Consider the following 19,734-nt stretch of genomic DNA (forward strand, 5'->3'; position numbering starts at 1 on the left):
CCGGGATGGCCACGTGCAGCCCCCCGGCGCCCGCGCCGCCCTGCGGGGACGGGAAGTGCTCGGAGCTGGGGGGCTTGGTCATGCTGTAGGGGGACTCGTTCCTGGAGATCTCCCGGTTGGGCGGGTAGTTCCAGATGCTGCTGTCGTTGTCGAAGTTGATGGGTTCCGAGATCTCCGTCTTGATCTTGAGCACCGAGGCACTGTGGGGGGACGACAGCAGCCGCGGGGGCTCCACCAGGCCGGCGTCCAGGCCGCCGGGGCTCGATGCGCTGGACAGGCGCCGGCGGCTGGCGCTGCCGCCCTTCTGCCGTTTCCGCCTCTTCTTGCGCTTCTGGTGCTTGCTGGAGGCCTGCGCGCCCGCCTCGCCCGCGCTGTCCGAGTCCTTGGCGCTGTCGGACGTGAGCGACTCGCAGTTCTGCAGCCGCAGGTCCGACTCGCTCTCCACGTAGCGCTCCACCTTGATCTGCATCGGACCCAGCGCGCCGAAGCCGTCCTCCGCCGCCTTGGGGTTCTCAAAGTCCGAGTGCTCGAAGCTGTCGTCGCTGTCGCGGCTGTCCGGGTTGCTGGAGCTGTGGCCGTCGTCGTTGCAGTTCATGTCGTTGTCGCACCCATTGCCCGACTTCTTCCGGTCGGGCTCCGGGTCTTCGCTGTTCTCGGACTGATTCCCCTTCTCGTCGGACTTGGAGTTCTCGTTGTCCTCTGCGTGGGGTCCGCGGCCGGGGCGGGGGTGGGGCAGGGGAGAGAAAGACAGAGAGGGGACACCCGTTAGCAGGTTACAGGGCAGAACCGGCCTCTCGTCTCAGGGGCGGGGCAGGAGGCATCTTGTCCTCTCCATAAACTGCACCACCTTCTGGGGGCTTCAAGCCTGGGCCTAGATGAACGCAATTTAGCAGGCGCGGGCGTCACCTGCACACTGCACACAGTGTGGAATCTCAGGCCCCACCCAAGCTGCTGAACCAGATTCTGCAACTAAACAAGAGCCCCAGGTGATTCTTAGGCACGTGGATGTGTGAGAAGCCCTGCAAAGATAACTCAGGTAACCTGGAGAAAGGTGGACGAGACCCTGAAAGATAATGGAATGCTTGGAGACTTCCAAAGAGCTCTGCAAATCCACACTCCCTATTTCTAATGTTATTTTTCTCCATAGCATTTATGAATCGCCATCTCATTCATTGTATGTTTTTATTTTTTGTTTGCTTCTGTCTCTTCCACCCAGTAGAATAAGCCCCATGGGAGCAGGGGATGTTTGTCTTGCTTTATTACTATATACTATATACTATACTATACACTATATACTATATACTATATAAATAAGGGGCAGAGAATACTGTAGTACTTGTGCCGAAGTAGGAACTTTCAAATTAATACAGTGTGTGGGGAGAGGACAACACTCAAGATCCACTATAGGTTCTCTCCACTTCCTGATGCCTCCCTGCAGCTGTGTCTGACCTACAGGCATTCAGACTGACTGACAGGCCTGTGGTGCTGCAGCTTTGATGGTGAGGGGTTGGCGGAGGAATCTTAGCCACCTGCCACATTCTCCCAGAAAACACAACCTCAGAAGATTGGGGGATGCTGCTGATTTCTACGGGTTTGCAGAGACGATTTTGGGGGCAGAATCTTGGGCAGGTCATGTAACTACACCAGCCTTCATCTTCCTTTCTGTAGCAAAGAAGCACTGTTAGAAAAGACTTGGGACTTTGTTTTGCAGCTGTCAAATTTTGAGTTCTGTAGTTCCTGGCCCTCCATGTGTCTGTGGAAGGGGATTAGGGATAGGAGGAAAAGTAAGTTTTTGTATTAATTTTCTTGTGCTCCAAGTAACTACTTAGGAAGTCTCCCTCTCCAAATAATGAGAAATGGGAAAGCATGGATTTGGATTTGTTCAGCATACATTCAGAAGACAAGCAATAATCTAGCACCCTGTCAGGGGTACTCACTGATGTTATTGAGTGTCGACCCCACTTTGGAGATGTGATCCCAGCTTGGTGAAGCTATGAACATTTGGGACTCTAAAAGTCATAGGCTGTCTGGGAGCAAGCAGAGTAATCCCTGGTACCTGCTTCGAGTAGAGATGCCAGAGATGCTAAGTATGGGGTTGCATCATAATTCCTTCATGTGGTCAGGTATATATTCATATAAATATATGCATTGTGTATAGAGAGAGACAGAGAGAATGACAGCAACTTAGTAATAATTTGATGTACCCCTATTTCATTTTTTTGTTGTTGTTGATTTTTTCCCGGTACCGGGAATTGAACTCATGATGTCGCCCTTGCCAGGCAAGCACTGTGCCACTGAGCTAAATCCCCAGCCCCTGATGTACCCCTATTTCAGTACAAAATTTGGCCAGTTGCTTGGCCTTAACCATGGCCCTCTGGCTGAGGCCCACCCCTCATGTTAAGGCAATCTATAATTACAGAACATGGAGAAGTAATACCTGTAATACCTGAGGTGTCTTTAGAGTCTGACTCAGAGTCGGATGTCTCAGAGGATTCCGAAGTTTTCTCTGGCAGGTGGGGGAGCTGTGCGATGTCCATGGGTGTGTCCTTGTACTCGGGGTTGCTGTGGGTAGACAGGCATTCATCAGGTGAGCACACACCTGTTCTGGGTGGTTTGTTTTGAACTATCTTCTCCTGCACTTCCTGGCCCCAAACTTCTGGAGTTTAGAAGACTAAATAGGAAATGATTTCTCTGCTCTTGTTGGAACTTTTCACAGAAGCTTGGATTGCATCTGCCAGGGTACAGGTGCACCCTGCTAGAATGAATACCCAAACGCTCATGAAAGCTACTAAAAAGCTTTCAAGCAATCAGGTACCACTGGGGGCCAGGGAACTGTGCTGCTTGACATTTCTCCCAGCATAACACCTGGGGGGATGGGAGGAGGGTGGGAGTTCTCTCCAGAGTTCATTCCCACACCTCCTGGTGTGCCCCACCTTTGCTTGGACTCCTAACGAGTCCATTGCCTCAGCTCCCTTGTCTTGGCCCCTTCGTGTAGCTCCTAAGCACTTCAGATGGCTCCAAAGCTACTGGGGGGAGTGCAGAGTCCTTGGTGCCTAACGACCTGACAGATCCCAGGTGCACCTTGGGATGCATGGATTATGGCTACTGAACTGTCAACACACCCATTACAATCACATTTTCATCGGCTCATGAGGGGCACACCTGTGACTTGTTAGCTGGAAATCTGATTGCAGTGGGGAGAGTCCCAGTGTGTGAGAGTCCCCACAGAATGGATCTAACCCCATTTGTGCAAATGTGCTCAATTTTTGTTCTGTTTTTACTTCCGAAATAAGCCTTTTCTGGAAAAGAGAGCCTGCTCGGTCAGTTGGGGCAAGCTGTCTTCTAGAAATGTCATTCCCAGGCTGGCTGGTATCTGAGCACTATCAGCTCCGATGATCTGAACCGATAAGGAGAACATCCGGTCTCCAGATGGGAACTGCCTCTCACCTCCTTCCACAAGGCTGGCCAAGCAGAGGCTCACAGCAGATGATTACTGACTGACTCATTTACTAACTTCTAGCGGAATTTCCATATTAAAGAATCACTGTTTCAGTAACTACTCTAAAACCTCAAACATCCCTTGGAGGGTTAATTCACTAAGACAGATTATCAGGCACTTACTCCTTAGTGTGAATCAGCTTCAACAGCAAAGCTCTCTCTAGATAATCAGATAAGACGAATGGCAGGAGGATGGACTTAGCACTTTGCACACTTGAATACTGAGTCTGTCATTCTGTTAGGTATCATAAGGGAATGGAAAGAAGATGGAGGAGCAGCGCTGTGAGAACAGGGAAGGATAAGCCTTGCTGGGACCCATACGAGGGATTCTGAGGAGGAAGAAAGGATTGCTCAGGGAAGAATAAAAGACAAGACCAGGAAAGCAAACCAAACTTCAGTGGTTGTCATGTTGCCAAGGAGATCTTACTAGATGGCCAGGCGGTAGAATGACACCACAGGGCTGCAGGCTTGGTGGAATTCTGCAAAAGACCATTATCACGTGTCTCCTGTGCTTTCTGTGCCACGCAGGTTCAAAGGTCGCCATCCTCTGAATGTCTTCTATCACTAACCTCAGGATAGGTCTTTGGGTCAGTTAAAAAGGGTCCACCACACCTTGGACTGAGAGTCTGGTACCTGAGGGTTGGTCTTAGACACCCAAACTGACTCCTTTCTCTCTATATGGAACTGGATGAGATACAATTTTCCAATGCTCATAAGCTTATACCATTTAACTCTGGGATAACTCAATGGTACTGACCCCAAGTTGTGTAGATTGACATCATCTTACCCTTCTTACTTCTTCCGCTGGGGAAGTCATGAGGCTGATGAGGTAGTAAGAAAGATTCGGATAGGGAAAGTCTCACAGAATGGGAATAACAATCATATAGACAACTTCAGTCCAATATGCTACATCCAGATAGGATACAAATTTCTAGCCTACAGTCTCTTTGTTGCCAGTGTTTAATTCTTAATAGCGATGTGTTTCTTTGGCACAATATCACTTTAATGTCGAGTGCCACAATGCCGTTTCCCTGTCTGGCACATGTGCTCTTATGTCACTCTGTATGATATATAGTTGCTGTGCTATGAAACTCTATGTGAAAGGACTTCTTGACATCAGAACCCATCCTGAGCATACCCTGACTACAGGGGATACTTGCATGCAAATCAAGCTTTGGAGAAAACCTCATTAAATACACATACTTTTTACCTTTAGAGAGAATGAATATAGAGCAGAAGAGGTCAAAAAAGAAAAAAGAGAGTAGATAAATGAAGACTTGTTTAAGTGGTACCCATTAAGGTCCTCTCTAGAGCAATAATCATTAGTGTCTGATTGATATGCTGTTGGAAGCAAGCACATTCATGCCTTGAAGTCATCACCAAAGTATGTGAGACAGGAAGGCCAGGGTGCTGATGAGCATAGTTGTTAGCATCTCAGCTGCGTTCGGCTGTCTCAAAGAAAAATGGGGTTCGGGTTGAAATTATCAGTCAAAGGGCACCGGCTGCCATTTGTTAGACCCATTGGAAGTTTTCCTGCTCAGACCCCGTGTGGACCCTGCTTGTGGTTTTAGAACATCAGAAACCAAAGATTGGAATAACATGCTGGGAGGCAGCCGAGCCAAACGCGGTACTGTGATAGCTTCGTGACAAGATTAACAAAAAGCCTTCCAGAAGTCCTGTCCCCCAACTCAGGCCATCCTGTCTGCTGGTGTTGGTTACCTTCCTGCTCATTTGAGGCCAACAGCAAAAAGCAGATGGGGAAGGAGAGACAGAAGGTGTCTTACACCAGAATTTAAGAGGCAACTGAGGTTGGACTTAAGTATGGATATAAATTTGAGGACATTTTAAGAGCAGTAAAGCTGGCCTGGGATCACAGAGCAGTAAGCTAAAGAAGACTGTCTTCATTTTTTATACTGAGGTTGTCATTATTCTGGCAAAACAACTTACTTTGTTTACCAAATCCTTAATGCCTAGAAAATTAAACCCTGTGGAGTAGGCTGACTGCATTGAAGGGCGGAACTGTAACAGGGATATAATGTACCTTGGGTCTTCTCCCCCACCTCCTTTTACGTAACATTACAAGGATTGGAGGGTGTGAGTGAAAGTGTCATAGGGTAAGGAAGTGCTTTTCAAATGCTTCAACTGCAGGCAAAAGTCCACATTCTTTAGGTCTGAGCATTTGTGAGGAAACCAAAGCAACTTCTACAGAGTTGCCCAAATGTCAACAACTGAAGATTAATTGAAAATCTTGCAAGTCTTCCCTGCCAGTCCCTTCCAACAGGTTGATCTTCTCACATTTCTTTCAGTCTTGTAGCAAGAGTAGAATTTCCATGAAATTCCACACCAGATACTGTCAGGAGATAATACTCATAACATGTCAGCTATTAACCATAGGGCTGCATTTTTATAAATGAGACAGAAATAAAAAGAATTCGAAACTATACCTAAGAAGATAATTCACCCAGATGATGTTCTTTTCATTGGCATTCTTGGCATTAATAGCTATGGTGGCACTAGACTGTATCCAAATGTAGCCTCCGTTCTTCTGCATCCAGCGATAGTACTTCGTCACACACTGACCCTTATTCAGCACTAGGGGGAAAACAAAGCAGAGGCATTGTATTAAGACTGGGATCAACTGATTTTCATCTCTGCAAAACCTCAACAGTAGGTCCTGCACCAAGTCAAGGGTGCCCCTTTGCATGTTTAGTGTAGGATACCATCAGGAGGAGAAATGAAATCCTCAGTTCAGTGGAGCGGCAGCTCTGGAGCCAGGTTCCTGACATTTGTAGCAAGACTTTATTCTGTTTTGGGCAGCCATGGTGTGAGAGGAAGGATTAAAAAACTACAAATCTTTTTGGCTCTCAGAACACCTAACATGGTGTGGATACTGTCACTGGCTTTGACATCAGATGGTGAGAAGGCAAATTTGTATGTGATTTATTCATAGCTTCAAGGTAGCCCTCTTTGAGACTGTGGATATTTTGAATGGTTCCGAAGACGCTTTGCCCTTCTGTCTTTGATCATTTCCCCTCAGTGAGAGCAATATCAGCTGGCATCCTTACACATCTGCTCCTTTTGATCTTGTCTAACACAATTTACAGTCCTTCGATGAACTAAATCTACATTGGTCAGTCAGGAAATTCTGGTGTGACTGTTGAATGTTGGAACAAAATAAATCCTCGAATCAAATCAGAAAGAAATGCTGGCCTAAGGGAGGCACAGAATTGACTTGGCGAGAGCCAAACAGAGTGACAGCTCCACACAGACTCTAAAATATGGCTGAAAATGAAGGAACAAGTAAAAACAATCAGTAATGTGAAACGGTGCCATTAAATACCCACTGAAAGAGAGCTTTAAAATGCAGATGTTAAAAATGATACTTTAACCAAAATCTTGCCAAGTTGAAATTGATTTGATTTGTATCTGGGTACTCCTGAGCTAGTAAAAGGGGAAAGTGCAGTAAATCATCCCCTGAAATAAAGTGCTAGGGATGGGGATGGTTTAAAAGGATGCCGGAAACGTGCAAAAGCTTCTGTTGTGAGTTGGATACAGATCGCTGGCAACTCTGCACCCGCCCGAGAACGCACCGCACGTCTGGCCACTAGAGGGCAGTGTGCATTCGTCTACGTGGCCCACATTTGGCATGTCCTTGTCTCCGTCTGCTAAAATGAAAAACCTCTAACTGCTGTAATAAATTTGGCTAAATTAGCTGCTAAATGGTTATCTCAAGTAATATGTATTTGCATTAATCATCTTGCTCTAAACCAGAACAAGCCAGAGTCCTAAAGACGTAGTAAATTCATATTGTCCATTTAATTACGGCTAATAAGTGCTTCATATACAATAGTTTCATGAAGTACATTTTGATTTTTTTTTTTGGGGGGGGGTGGATGGATAAAGGGGAGTCACTTTGGAAAAGAGCTGTGTTCGGGCTGTTGAAACTCTTCCTGTCATGTCCCCAGCCACTCCTCCTGCCACTGAACGCGATCACAAATCACATCTCCACGTGTTATATCTATACATGCTTTGATGCTTTTCGCCCATTCTTTTTTTCCTCGCAGTGTGCTAAATGGATGGTTGTAAGATTTAATAATCATGTCTTCACTGTTGCTTGAAAAAGCCTTGCTCTGATGAGTGTTTCAAATTGTGGCAAGTTCCATTCTGAAACTACTGAACAATTTAGGGTGTTTTTAAGGTCCAGAACTGTCACCTTCTCTTAGTGGCAAAGCTCCACAGGTAGCATTGTACTCTCCTTTTGTAGGCGATTGTAAGTTCTGCCATTCTGCATGCATGGCTTCCCAGGGCACAAAACTGCGTGGTGCAGCTGATAGCAGTAAAATACTAACTCTGCCACACAGCTCTTCTGTCAAACCATTGTTGCATGCAAACACGGTGTGCTTTTATTCAAATCCTCTCAACTTGGTTAACTATTAATCGAGGAATGGTACACTATATAATTCTGTCCACTCTTTGATGGAGAACACTTTCAGCACTCCAGTCAGCGCTTGGTGGTACCCTTCCATCTGCTTTATATCCGGGACAAAGGATAATTCCAAAAGGTTCTAGTACTTTTACCAGAAGCAAAGAGACTAAGAAGCTGCCTTTTAGAATCACACGAAGAAAACAATGAGGTGTTGGCTAGATCCAATCAGCCTGGTTGTGGCTTCTGGACTGGACAGTGACCAAAGGTGGGCAAGATTTTTTTAAAAGTCCCCAAAATACAGAGTATAGAAAGTGGCAAAAGAATAAAGGTATTAACCTTTGCAGAATCAACATAAAGATCATCTGACTCTCTTCCTAACACTTTTTCTTTAACAAGGAAGCAAGATCCCAACTCTAAAATGGACAGCAGCGAAACATCTGCCTCCCTGGTGGTCTGCAGGTGTGTGGTGGAGGAGGGCCTAAAAGGTTTGTTCGCCGAAGGCCTGAAATCATGTCATCTCTGTAAGACAAGGCAGGATGACTTGCTTACTTAAGTATCTCTGTGTTTTCAGGGAAACCAAACTCTAATTGATTAGGGGCCATGAATACACTAATGAAAGTCTTCTTTATCAAACCCACATGAGGGGCTATCTAGCAAAGAGAGGAGAACAAAATGAAAGAGAGGCGGACAGGGGAGTTTCAGAGGGAGGAGGTGGTTGTAAAGAGACTGAACAGCAAAGGTGTGGGAGGTTTCCAGGGAGCAACACAATTGTCTTTAAGTTTCAGTGGTAAATTCCAAGAATCAAGTTTTAGAGTCTACCATGGGCAGCTGAAAAACTCAAGTTTGACCAAACCCAAATTATTCCCTGTCTGACAGACAGAATTTTAAGATGAACATTTTAGCATGGTTTTAGCCGATGACTTTTTCTTAAAGATGAGTTTTTTCTGAATGAGACTTCCTGCACTGTTGGGAAGCTGGGTAACTACAGGTAAAGTATGAAGTCAGTTCTCACTAAAGCATAATAGGCCCAAATATTGTCCAACTTGCTTTCGGTTTCTAGAAGATCTCATAAAAAAGGTCACAACAGAGTCTTACTTCTTTTAAAATGAACAAGAAATAAGTTTTGCTTGGGTCTCCAGAATATAAATTTACGACTTCGGGATGAAGCTTATTTCTTGAAAAAAAATCATACTGGCAAATCAGTTGGATCATTCCAGCTGTGCCAGAGGCAGGATCTGACAGTTTTTCCTGAGCTCATGTGGTCCTAATCAGCTCAAGAAGAAAAGCCACCTTGGTGCCAGTTTGAAAGAGATTTTTAGTGTGTGATAAATTAGAGAACTTGGGAAAAAAAAAAAACACAAGAAACTTTTTGAATCTCTTTAATCCAGTGGCTTGTTTTTATTTTCAAGTTTTAGGTTTAGGGAGCAGAGAGAAATGAGAGAATATTTGTGTCAGGCTATTTCAGACAATCCCTTCTGAAGGGAGAAACAGAAATAAGCACAATATGAGTTATCTGATATAGAAGTCCTCAAAAAGATTGAATTATACCTTGAAAAGAAATAGGTACTCATCAAACCAACGAGCCCAGTAGTAAGTTCATAACTATGTGCACAAACTATTTGGGAAAGAAGAGAGGGAGGGGAACTGTACGTGTGTGTCCTATTCGTACTATCACATCGATGAGATATGGGCTGAGTGCTTCTAACATGTAACTTGGTGTCTTCTCTTTGGTTTATTTCAAAGCTTACTTTCTGTTGTCCAGAATTCTTGGTGGTGCTGACTGCGTCTTTCAATGGAATTCACTGACCACATCATAACAGGTCTAGAATTATCTTTAATGGTGTGTGATAGGAATTAATTTTTACTTAAGGATCTCAAAAATTTAAATGGCCTTTCCTTAGATGTCACAGGGTAAACATAAAGACACAGGGAAGATAAAGAGTTTTCATAAATTTGCTTAGAATCTTGAATGGGCCAGACATGACTGGTGCAAGAATATGCTCCTTTTGCTTTGAAGCCTACAATGTAACTGATTGCTTTTGGCTGTTAGTGCTCTAAGAAAAACTAAGATTCTGTCCTCAGCACCCTCCGGGCTCCAAGCTGGAAGCATCTTTTGAGGTACAATCTGTGCTCCTCAAAGGATGGAGGTGACCTTGCCCTTGGGAGAAGAATACAGTCGAGACAAAAACTGAACAATTCCTGTTTGAGCCAGCTCTGTTCAGCTGGCAATTAGAAAACCACGAATAAAGTGTCTCCTAGGCTTTACGTCCAAACAACCCACACTTAACTGTGAAGGGAGTGGCAAAAACAGTTCAATCAGAAGGAAATTGCAATACGCTTACATTTTAGAACATATGACCTTCACATCAAATATGCATCCCCTCCAAAAACTGAAGACCGGATGCTAAGTTTTATTGAGTATCCTTTCTAAAATGTCACTTGGTCTCTTCGTTCAAGCTTAGTGGTTGGCATACAAGAAATGTTCTGCTTGTAGAGAATAATTACTCTCCCTCCAAACATGATGAGCTTTTTTTTTTTTTTTTTCCATAGTGCACACAGTTAAATAGCATTTAACTGTACCAAATATTGCTCAGCATCTATGGCCCTGGAGGCATGTAATTTTGCCTTGGGAAAACTGTGTACCCCGACATAGACTGATGGCTGAAAGGACATAAAGGCAGTCAGTGTCTGTGGCAGGAACATAACTCTGTTAGTAAATCAAAACAAATCAGTACCAGTTTGCCTTCAGAAATATGAATAAAAAAAGAGAACATGGTCCCTTCCTGCTGGAGTGCTCCACAGAAGCAAAGCCAAAGAGTCTAAATAGTGAGTTGGTTGTGTCCGAAAAGAAGGAAGCGGTCGAGTGCAGTCTGAAGAGGAGATGCACAACACATATCAAAAGCGGTCTTTTAGCAAAGTGTCTCACAAAAGCATGCTTTGGTGGTTTGCATATGCATTAAAAAGCTGCAATACTTGGTGTATTCAGGTGAGTATAGAATAAATAGGAAATGGTGAGCTCATCGGAGATTCCACACTTCACATTCACAGGGCTGAACAAAGAGCTTCATTATCGTCACGGCGATAGGAGGACCCATCTGCAGCGCCATTCACCCGCTCCTGGAACTACCTTCTTAGATGGCTGTGGAGCCTGGGGAGTGCACGCCTGCTGCTAGAGACTCCAAAAACTGTTTCCGAATTCACGACAGTGGAGTGTGTAAAAGTGTGTGTGTTTAAGCAAGGGGGTGTGCGAGAATCACACTTTCTACTTAATACCACAGTTGGGTGCTTTGCTATAGCCACTGGTTCTCTTTCTACATTCACAAAACTGGCAGATGAAACATGAAAAAGAATACTGACTCTTTAATCTCTGCTTCTCCACCTAAGGCCCAAGGCAGGCTGACAGGGAACTTCATTCTGGAAACAGACTTTTTTTTTAAAATTCTGGATTACTTTTTCTTCTGCTTTTGAAAACTATGGGCTATAGGGGAATGAACCTGACATAGACATAAAACAAGAACAAGTTTCTTTATCTAAAAAGTTATAGTCCTTGATGCTTACAGGAAGGTCATTTTCCAAACCCACAGGAAAAACAGCGTTGTAGCCACAGACTGAATTAAGTGCTTTATTTAGTTGCAGTACAGACAGTTTTTCATTTAGAACTGCTCACAGGATCAACTGAGGCTTTGATGCTGTGCAGACTTTCCTATAGATTTTGCAATTAGTGAGCGAGATGTCTTAAATAGCAGGCATCCATGAATTGGTTTTTAGGGTTTTTTTGTAACTCCATATGCCGAGCAGTATTTGGTACAGTTAAATGAGATTTGATATTTAATATGAGTTACGAGCTTAAGGACAAAAGACCTGTGGATGTTCTGTGAATGACTATGCATCATCTATGGATTTTTCCCCCTAATACACTAATGACAGGCCCTGCTTGAACTGCTATCTGTGTGATTTACAACCTCAGAAGAGGTTTTGTCCTATACCACTGCCAATTGATATATTTTTATTAACTGTTAATATTGAATCATGCAGAAAACTTTTCATTGATTTAGAACATGTCAATGCGTTAAGTTTGAAAAATAAATTCCCTTTTCTTCTTCATGATAATGTATTGAATCAGAGTCCAAGGCTTTTACACACTGATGGTATCGGTATCAGATTCTAGGACAGGAAGAATCAACGTAATTGTTGGCACAAGTGACATCCAAGTTCTGGGATGTTTTTCAAGCTGCCTTTGGTCCAGAAGAGTTTTGTGCTACTTATTCTGACTTTTCGCAATCTAAAATAGTCAGGGACAGATTTTTTTTAAGGCTTCCACACCTTTCTTTTTGTGGGGATATGCTATTTAAAGGGGAAGAAATACATTCTTCAGCATAGAATTAGGAAGGACTTACGGCTGGGAATGAGAAATGGTAGATTTATCCAATTACTCAGTAAGAGTATTTTGAGTACCCGACTCTTTGCCAGCAGTAGGGGATGTCACAGGAACAAAATCTGCCGAGGGTACCCTCCTACAGCCATTTCAAATTAGTCATAATAATTGCATCTCCCTCGCTGGTGATCGGTGCAAATTTGAGATACCATAAAACACTGGGCAATGAAATGCAAGAGGAAGTCATTACTGTAGGTGGTGGTTTAAAAAGATTTCCTCATTCTGAATACAGTGATTTACCTCTACTTGCCTTTGAATGGCAAGCAAAGCTTAGCAGTCATTTTCACTAATAAATTTATAATAGTGGCAACTATGTCGAAATCAGCATATACTTTTGCAAAGCCCAAGGCATCTGACTCGGGGTGGGTGAATTCTTTTCTAATTATTATTAGTTTTTTACTTTAAAGAGAAAAAACTAACAAAACAACAACAATGAAGACAAAAACAAAAACAACACAGAAACAACAGAAAATGATACATGACCTCAAAACAAAATGATAGGACTTAACAATAGTTGCTACACTGCATACTGTTACCGTCATCGAAGTTGCTGACTCCACCAGATGTAATAGTGCAAGACTGATCAAACAATCAGAGACATTAACAAGTAATAAAAAAAAACCCCACTGGAAATGATTCAGAGCTTCACCATACAAGATGGTAGGAATTCAACAATGATTCTTATATTACATATTGTTGTCTTCAAATCAGTTGTTCTGATTACCAGATACAAGCATGCAAAGTTAGTCAAGAAAACAAATTTTGAGCATTGACTGTTCCTTTCAGTAAACCACAGACATAAGCAATGCACCTATCCCAGCTGTCTTTGTGTGTGTGTGTGTGTGTGTGTGTGTGTGTATTGTTATTCATTTTAAAGAGAAAAGAACAAAATAACAAAAACAAATACATAAACAAAACAGCATAAAAACAATAAAATGCTACAGAATTTCAAAACAAAGTGATAGGATATTAACAATGGCTGTTATATTACATAATGTTATCTTCAACGTGGTTGCTCAGATAATGAGATATAGGCATATAAGATTGATCAAACAATTGCACATTAACTGTTCCTTTCAATAAACCAATAGCAATTAGTAATACAATTATCTTAGCTATCTTCTGTATATATATATACATTTTTTTCTTTTCATTCTTTCTTTTTCTTCTCCCCTCCTTCATCCCAGTTGCTCCTTCCTATTTGAGCAGTTTCTTTCCCTTTCACAGTATCTATTGTACGCTTCAGACTTTATTTACTCTTTTGGGTTCTTATAGTAGGGAGGCAATGTGATATTTACACATGTGAGTCTGATTTATTTCACTTATGAGTATGGTCTCTAGTTGCAACCATTTACCTATAAAAACCTCTAGCTTATCTTTCTTTAGGGCTGAATAATACTCCATTGTATAAAAATGGGGTGGGTGAATTCTTACCTCCTTTTAAAAGTTAAGAGTAACAGTATTAGAGTAACCAAGCTGACTGTGATGTAGGACGACCTTTTAAAAGGTGAAAGAGATGAAGTGAAATTTATAGTGTTTGTGTGTCTGGTGGATTCTGTTTCTGGATGCTGTCATTTTGTTGAGTCCACCAAACATCTTTTAAAATAAATGTATAAGTGGTAACACATCCATACATATAGGTACACAAAAACTAGTATTTGTAAAATCATGAATATTTAAATTGGCCCAGGCAAATTTCATTTGTTTCTCTGTTATGCAGAGTTTTAGAAATCTAATACTTCATGGTGAAAATGTTACAGATCTTCCCATGTGGCAGTCATTCTGATTGTTCCTGGGAGGGACACTGCCACTTTCTTCTGGGTAACAGAACTCTGATTTTGGACTTTATGTTTGATGGCCTACCCATCAAAGTGCCAGGGGGATAAACCTTGATTGCTTCCGCCACAAACGGTGATTCTGTTCCTTGGCCAATGTGTTGTTTGGGCTTGGGCATTAATGAAATGCTGGACCGGGAGACACAGAGTGCTTCTCTGCCCCAGGTGGGGGCTTAGGGGATGCTTTCTTTTTGCCAATAAGGAACACAAAGCAGTGACTCACTGTTTTTTGATTTGGACCTTGCCCTGCGGGGAACTGATGATTAGTGGGTGCCACAGGTATCTTGATTATGAAGAGAAAGTTAAAGACAATTACAAAGAAAGTTCAAGTCATTTTACATGGGTTTTCTGTCACTTATAACCAGATACATTTTAGCTGCTATACTCCACCCCAAATTCCAAAAAGCCAAGGAGCATGCAGGTGTGAATAAAGGGTTTGGAATATACGGTTAACCCCACATTTAAGTACAATCTATTATATGCTAGGAACATACATGACTTAAATCCTGCTTATCTGTACTATTTTTTTGAGACAGGGTCTCACTATGCATTTCAGGCTGACCTTGAACTCACTATGTAGCCCAGACTGGCCTTGAACTCATGGCAATCTTCCTTCCTCAGCCTCCTGAGTGCTGGGATTATAGGTGTGTGCCACCATGCCCAGCTGATTTGTACTTCCAAAAGTTTTGAGATTTTTTTTTTGAGACACACAAAATGTTGATATTTTAAGGAAAACTTCAAAAAATAATTTATGTGAGATGAAGAACAAGATGCCACCCTGGAATTGATTTTATTTATGTTAACTGATTTAGGCTAAAATGGATGGTTTGGAAGTGTGGGATTATGTGTGTGTGTGTGTGTGTGTGTGTGTGTGTGTGTGTGTGAGCAATTCTTATTAGAGCAATGGGCTTTTTTTTTTTTTTTTTTTTTGCCAAGTATAAGTTTTTTTGGAAACCATAGCTACTAGTTTCAAATGACAATAAGGCATAAGAATCCATGGAAGAACTAAATTTATCAGTCAACTCAAAGTTCTGGCTTGGTCTCTGGGGAGAAAGAAAAGATTCTGGGCTTATATCCCACACCTCTGCTATGCTCTTCCAGACCCCAGTTCCCTGACACCCTCCAGGTCTCCTGCATCTCAGCTTGTTGCCATTCTCTTTCAAGGTCCTTGGGAACCATAGAGCTTCTTTTCCACCCTTCCCTTGACTGCCCCCACCTCTGAGGTTTCTGTGCTTTCTTTGTACATCTTAATAATCTGTACTTTTTGGCTCCCACCCATAATTGGCTGTTTTATGCCCTCTTCTCCGCTAGCAAGTCAGCTCCTTGAAGTCAGAGACTGCAACTTAGTTATTTTTGAAATGTCATAGCAATACTACCAGGGTTTGTATAGTAGTAGGCACTCAGAAATGTTAAGTGAACTTGAACAGGAAAACATGACTGCTCATGTTCAGTACAGATAGGTAAATATTTCTCCGTGGGAAAGAACCAAAGGTCTCCTTTTTCTTCCTAAATTGGACATTGTTACTTTGAATTTCCCCCATAAATATTTAAAACTCTACTTATTTGTTTAAAAAGCAAGTTTATCAAGTAATCATATACTCATTACATTTGAATACTGATTGAGAAGCCCTCAAAATGAATTCACCAGTCACATTTTATTGTTATTCATCAAATTCATCCAAATCCAAAGGAAAATAAAATCTTTGAGGTGGATAGCTGGTGTGTACTTGCTCCTTGTTAAAATAGTGTCTCTAAGTAATAATATGAATAGTACTCCATGGTCTTTACCATACACGGAGTCAGCAGGAGATCTTTTGAATTTCAGATTCTGATCAATGTGCTTAGGGTAGGCCTCAAATTCTGCATTTCTTCAGGCTCCTGTGTGGTACTTTTCTATAATGCGATGTCAATACTGTGGTTCTAGACCACTGTATAACAAACGGAGCAGCCATAGCTGCTTATTACTGATGAGGCCCTCTTGCTGGTTATTTTTCTCTGTGGTGCCTGCCCTCGACTTAAAAAAAAAATGAGAGAGAGAGAGACAGAGAGAGAGAGAGAGAGAGAGAGAGAGAGAAAGATTATAATCCTAATTCACTCCTGCATAAAAACCCACCTTCTTCCTGTTTCCTGTGATAATCTTTTCAGTCAACAGACAGGCACATGATACAGGCTGAAGAAAGCAAACATGGTAGCTATTAAATGCATTTCCTTCCATGGGAATTTTTATATTCATTTGGAAGGAGTGAAAATACTCATTTACCTTGGGGAAAAGTCCAGCCAATGAGCAGGCTGCAGCTACATCCCCCAGGCCAGAACAAGGGCTGAGATCAGAAAGCAGAAAAAAGCCCCCATGCTATGCACATTTGGCTCACCCCTCAAACTTTATTTCTTCCCTTCTTCCTTCCCTTTCAGCTTCCTTTACGAGGTGCAATGGCTGCATACCCAAATCAACAATTAAATTCCCCCTTTGTTTGTGTGGCAGATGACAAATGCATGGAGGACATCTTGTGTTGCCTAGGCAGGCAGGGCACTTACTTTGATTGATGCTCGGTTGTGGAAAAAAATGAGCTGGGAAGGAATTACAATGGAGGGCCTGAAGACTGGAAGGGGATATACTAATTAGTCCTGCATTAAGCAGTCTGCTTGCATTTGGCGATGAGACGCCTTCAGGAGGGAAGTGTAGGGGTTATTGATGCAAAGCAGCATGCAATGCTTTATGCCAGGTAGCTGTATATTAGTTGCGTTAAGAAGTATAAAAGTTGTAATTAAATAAACTGAAATAAACACTTAAGCTACTGTATTTTTTAAACACCCACCCCCCCCCAAGGATATTGGATAGGGCACAGGTTTTTATGTTCACTTGGTCTCCTAGACAATCTGGAAGTCTTTCTCTCTCTCTAGAATAATCCTTACAGAATTCTCTCATCCGGGTAAGATGTTAGGAAGGGAAAGTGCCACCACATCTATACTCCATCACTCCCTTTTTTTTTTTGAAATCTAACAGCTGCAAAGCCTTAAGCCTTGCTGGTGGAGGAAAGAAATGTCACAAGGAGGAAGGAAGTTTCCCCTCAGAGCACTCTTTAAGGTTTCAGAGTGTTGTTGCTGATCGGACCCAGGAAGAACCCTGGGGATGTGTCAAGACAAATTCAGCTCCTACTACAGACAAAAGGCTGGATTAATTGGGAATAAAGAGAAATGCAAAGCATGTATCTGTGTTTGGCTCCACATTCTATTTTTCGGGTTACGGGCAGAGGAAGAGTGGCGGATAGTTGTATTGTAAGCTGTGTCCAGAGTTAAGGCAACACAGACGCCCTGGGTAACTGTAATGTGTAGCTGTAGGAGACAGGACCAGTCACCTTCAAGTTACCAAGAGGACCGAAGGAAGGTGTGAGGGCGAGGTGTCCAAATAATCACTAATGTGAGTGGTTTAAACTTCAAAACTCTAAATGCTGACTCGATCAATTTGGCCTGAAGAATCAATGACATTAGGCTTAAAGAAAAGAAATCACAGCGGTCTTTGCTCTCAGCCTGAAAGAAAGGACCCTGAAACTCCTTTGGTTTTAGGGTCCTAGTTAGAGAGTCCAGCATGATAGCATCCACAACGTGATTCTTAGTGACTGTTTATGTAGAATTCCTTTATGTAGACCTTGGAAGTTGGCCCACTGGGGACACAGGTTCTCTCAAATTCTTGGTTTGGTTGATCAGAGTTGTCAAATCCAAGTGCAGCTAAGATTCCCCTTTATTTTTCCTATGCTAGAGACAAGTTCATGTATTGATTTACAGATGCCTGTGCTATGAAAAAAGTACCAGTGAAAAAGATAGTTTTTTAAGTTACTAAACACTTGTGAATGTTTTTTCTTTAAGTTTTGTCCATAAACTGGAGTAAGACATACATCAAAATAGCAGAAGTATGATCAGATGCCTAAACCTGTCTTTCATGGGCAGAACCAGGAATTGTGCCAATAGCTCCAGGAAGAAAAGCTAAATAGTTAATGTGGTTTATTTTTTAACCATCTCTTTGTTTTAGAATTCTATCTTATTCTTGAACTGATGCTATGTCACCATGACCTTATCCTGCCAAGAAGGCAGAGTTGAGGCATCCTTCAATAATAGCCTAGGGCTTAGGACAGGCACGATGCTGTGCTGGCGTTTTGCCTTTTCTTCCAGTGTTTACACAAGCAAGTCTTATTACATGCTCTGTCATTTTGTTACTGGGCTGGCTTTGGCTTGAGAATTAGGTAAACATCAGACATTCCATCACACAGTTTTAGACTCAATCTTACTTTATAATGATGTTAATGTTTATTGTACAAAGCGAGATGCATTTGTATATTTTAGCATTTTATTTCAGTCACAGAATGCAAAACTTGACATTGGAATCAGTTTGATTTTTTGTGTGTGTGATTGAAGATATTAAGCACTACAAGAATGTTGAAATTTCAATCTGATTAGGATCAAAATTCTTCAGGATCAAAACACTCCTTTTCCTCCCCCTACAGTTTTACTAATTGTGTGCTACTTGACATTGTGGAGTTATTCCACAGCGTGATAGCTAAATATGTGAAGTGTATTTTACTGTGCAGAATTATCAGCTCATTTTATTTGTTTTTCATGTATTTAAGGTTATTAAAAGAACTCAAAATTAAAAGTCACGTGTGAGGTGAAAGCGTGAACTCCATCATTGTTAGTAGGCTAAATCATGAAGCAATAGCTAGTATGTCAATATCAAGTAGTGAAAAAAAATCACAGAATTTGAAAACACACATTCCCTGTTTATTAGTTGGCAAGATACCAGAAAAATTAGGAGAAATGCACAATGAATGGTGGAGTCATTTATTTTCAGGGCTCTCAATTTACTCTGGCTGCTGAAAATGAGATAAAAGTAGATCGGAAAGCATAACGTCAAACATATTTGTTGGAGACCTTTGCTGTACAGGAAGAAAGGAACTGCCCTAGTTCACTGTTCTTGTGTTTGAATTGCGTTTCTTCAAACTGTAAATCACATCTCAGAGAGAGAGCATGGCGTTTTCCAAATAATAACTGAAGACAACAGAATTCTTTTCTGTCAGCATCAGGTTTCTGAATTTAGACCTCCATTAAGATTCCGAAGTCAGAAAGCACCTGTGTCCCCCCACCTGTGGCCTATTACAGTGTCCTAAAAACAACACATTCACTTTTAAAGCCAGGATCTTGGGCTTGTATTGCGCTAAAATTATGTTCATGGCTTCCTTTAAGGGTTCTGAGTTTTCTCCATTTTCTCTGAATTCCCAGCAACAAAGAACCTGATGTTTCTTTTCAGCAAGCAGCATCATTTTCTCCCCCAATTAATTGAAGAGCCATCTGCTTCTGTGATACACGACACCCATTCATTTTTAGCAACAAGTGTGTTCTCTCAGTCCCTGATGTGCAATATCAAGGCATGCACCAGTGTTGGAGTAGAATGTGCTGGAGAGCTGCTCCGCAAGCGGGCTCTGCCCCAAAACACAGTGCGTATATAGGATTTGACATGGGATTTGGTTCCCTGTCAGTGCTGCTGATGC

The 19,734-nt window shown here is 42.2% G+C and overlaps 1 protein-coding gene across 1 annotated transcript in view; it reads right to left on the reverse strand.

Annotated features, from left to right (window-relative positions):
* Window positions 1–19,734, reverse strand: part of Npas3 (neuronal PAS domain protein 3) — an 840,673-nt gene that overhangs the window by 3,736 nt on the left and 817,203 nt on the right. Inside the window, exons 10-12 of the mRNA XM_005377169.2 lie at window positions 5,943–6,090; window positions 2,438–2,562; window positions 2–699 (exon numbers count right to left, since the gene is read on the reverse strand). Of these exons, the coding sequence (XP_005377226.1) occupies window positions 2–699; window positions 2,438–2,562; window positions 5,943–6,090 (971 nt within the window). The remainder of the gene's footprint in view (window position 1; window positions 700–2,437; window positions 2,563–5,942; window positions 6,091–19,734) is intronic.

Source organism: Chinchilla lanigera, unplaced genomic scaffold, assembly GCF_000276665.1.
Source record: "Chinchilla lanigera isolate Chin_1 unplaced genomic scaffold, ChiLan1.0 scaffold00008, whole genome shotgun sequence".
Lineage (NCBI taxonomy): Eukaryota > Metazoa > Chordata > Mammalia > Rodentia > Chinchillidae > Chinchilla > Chinchilla lanigera.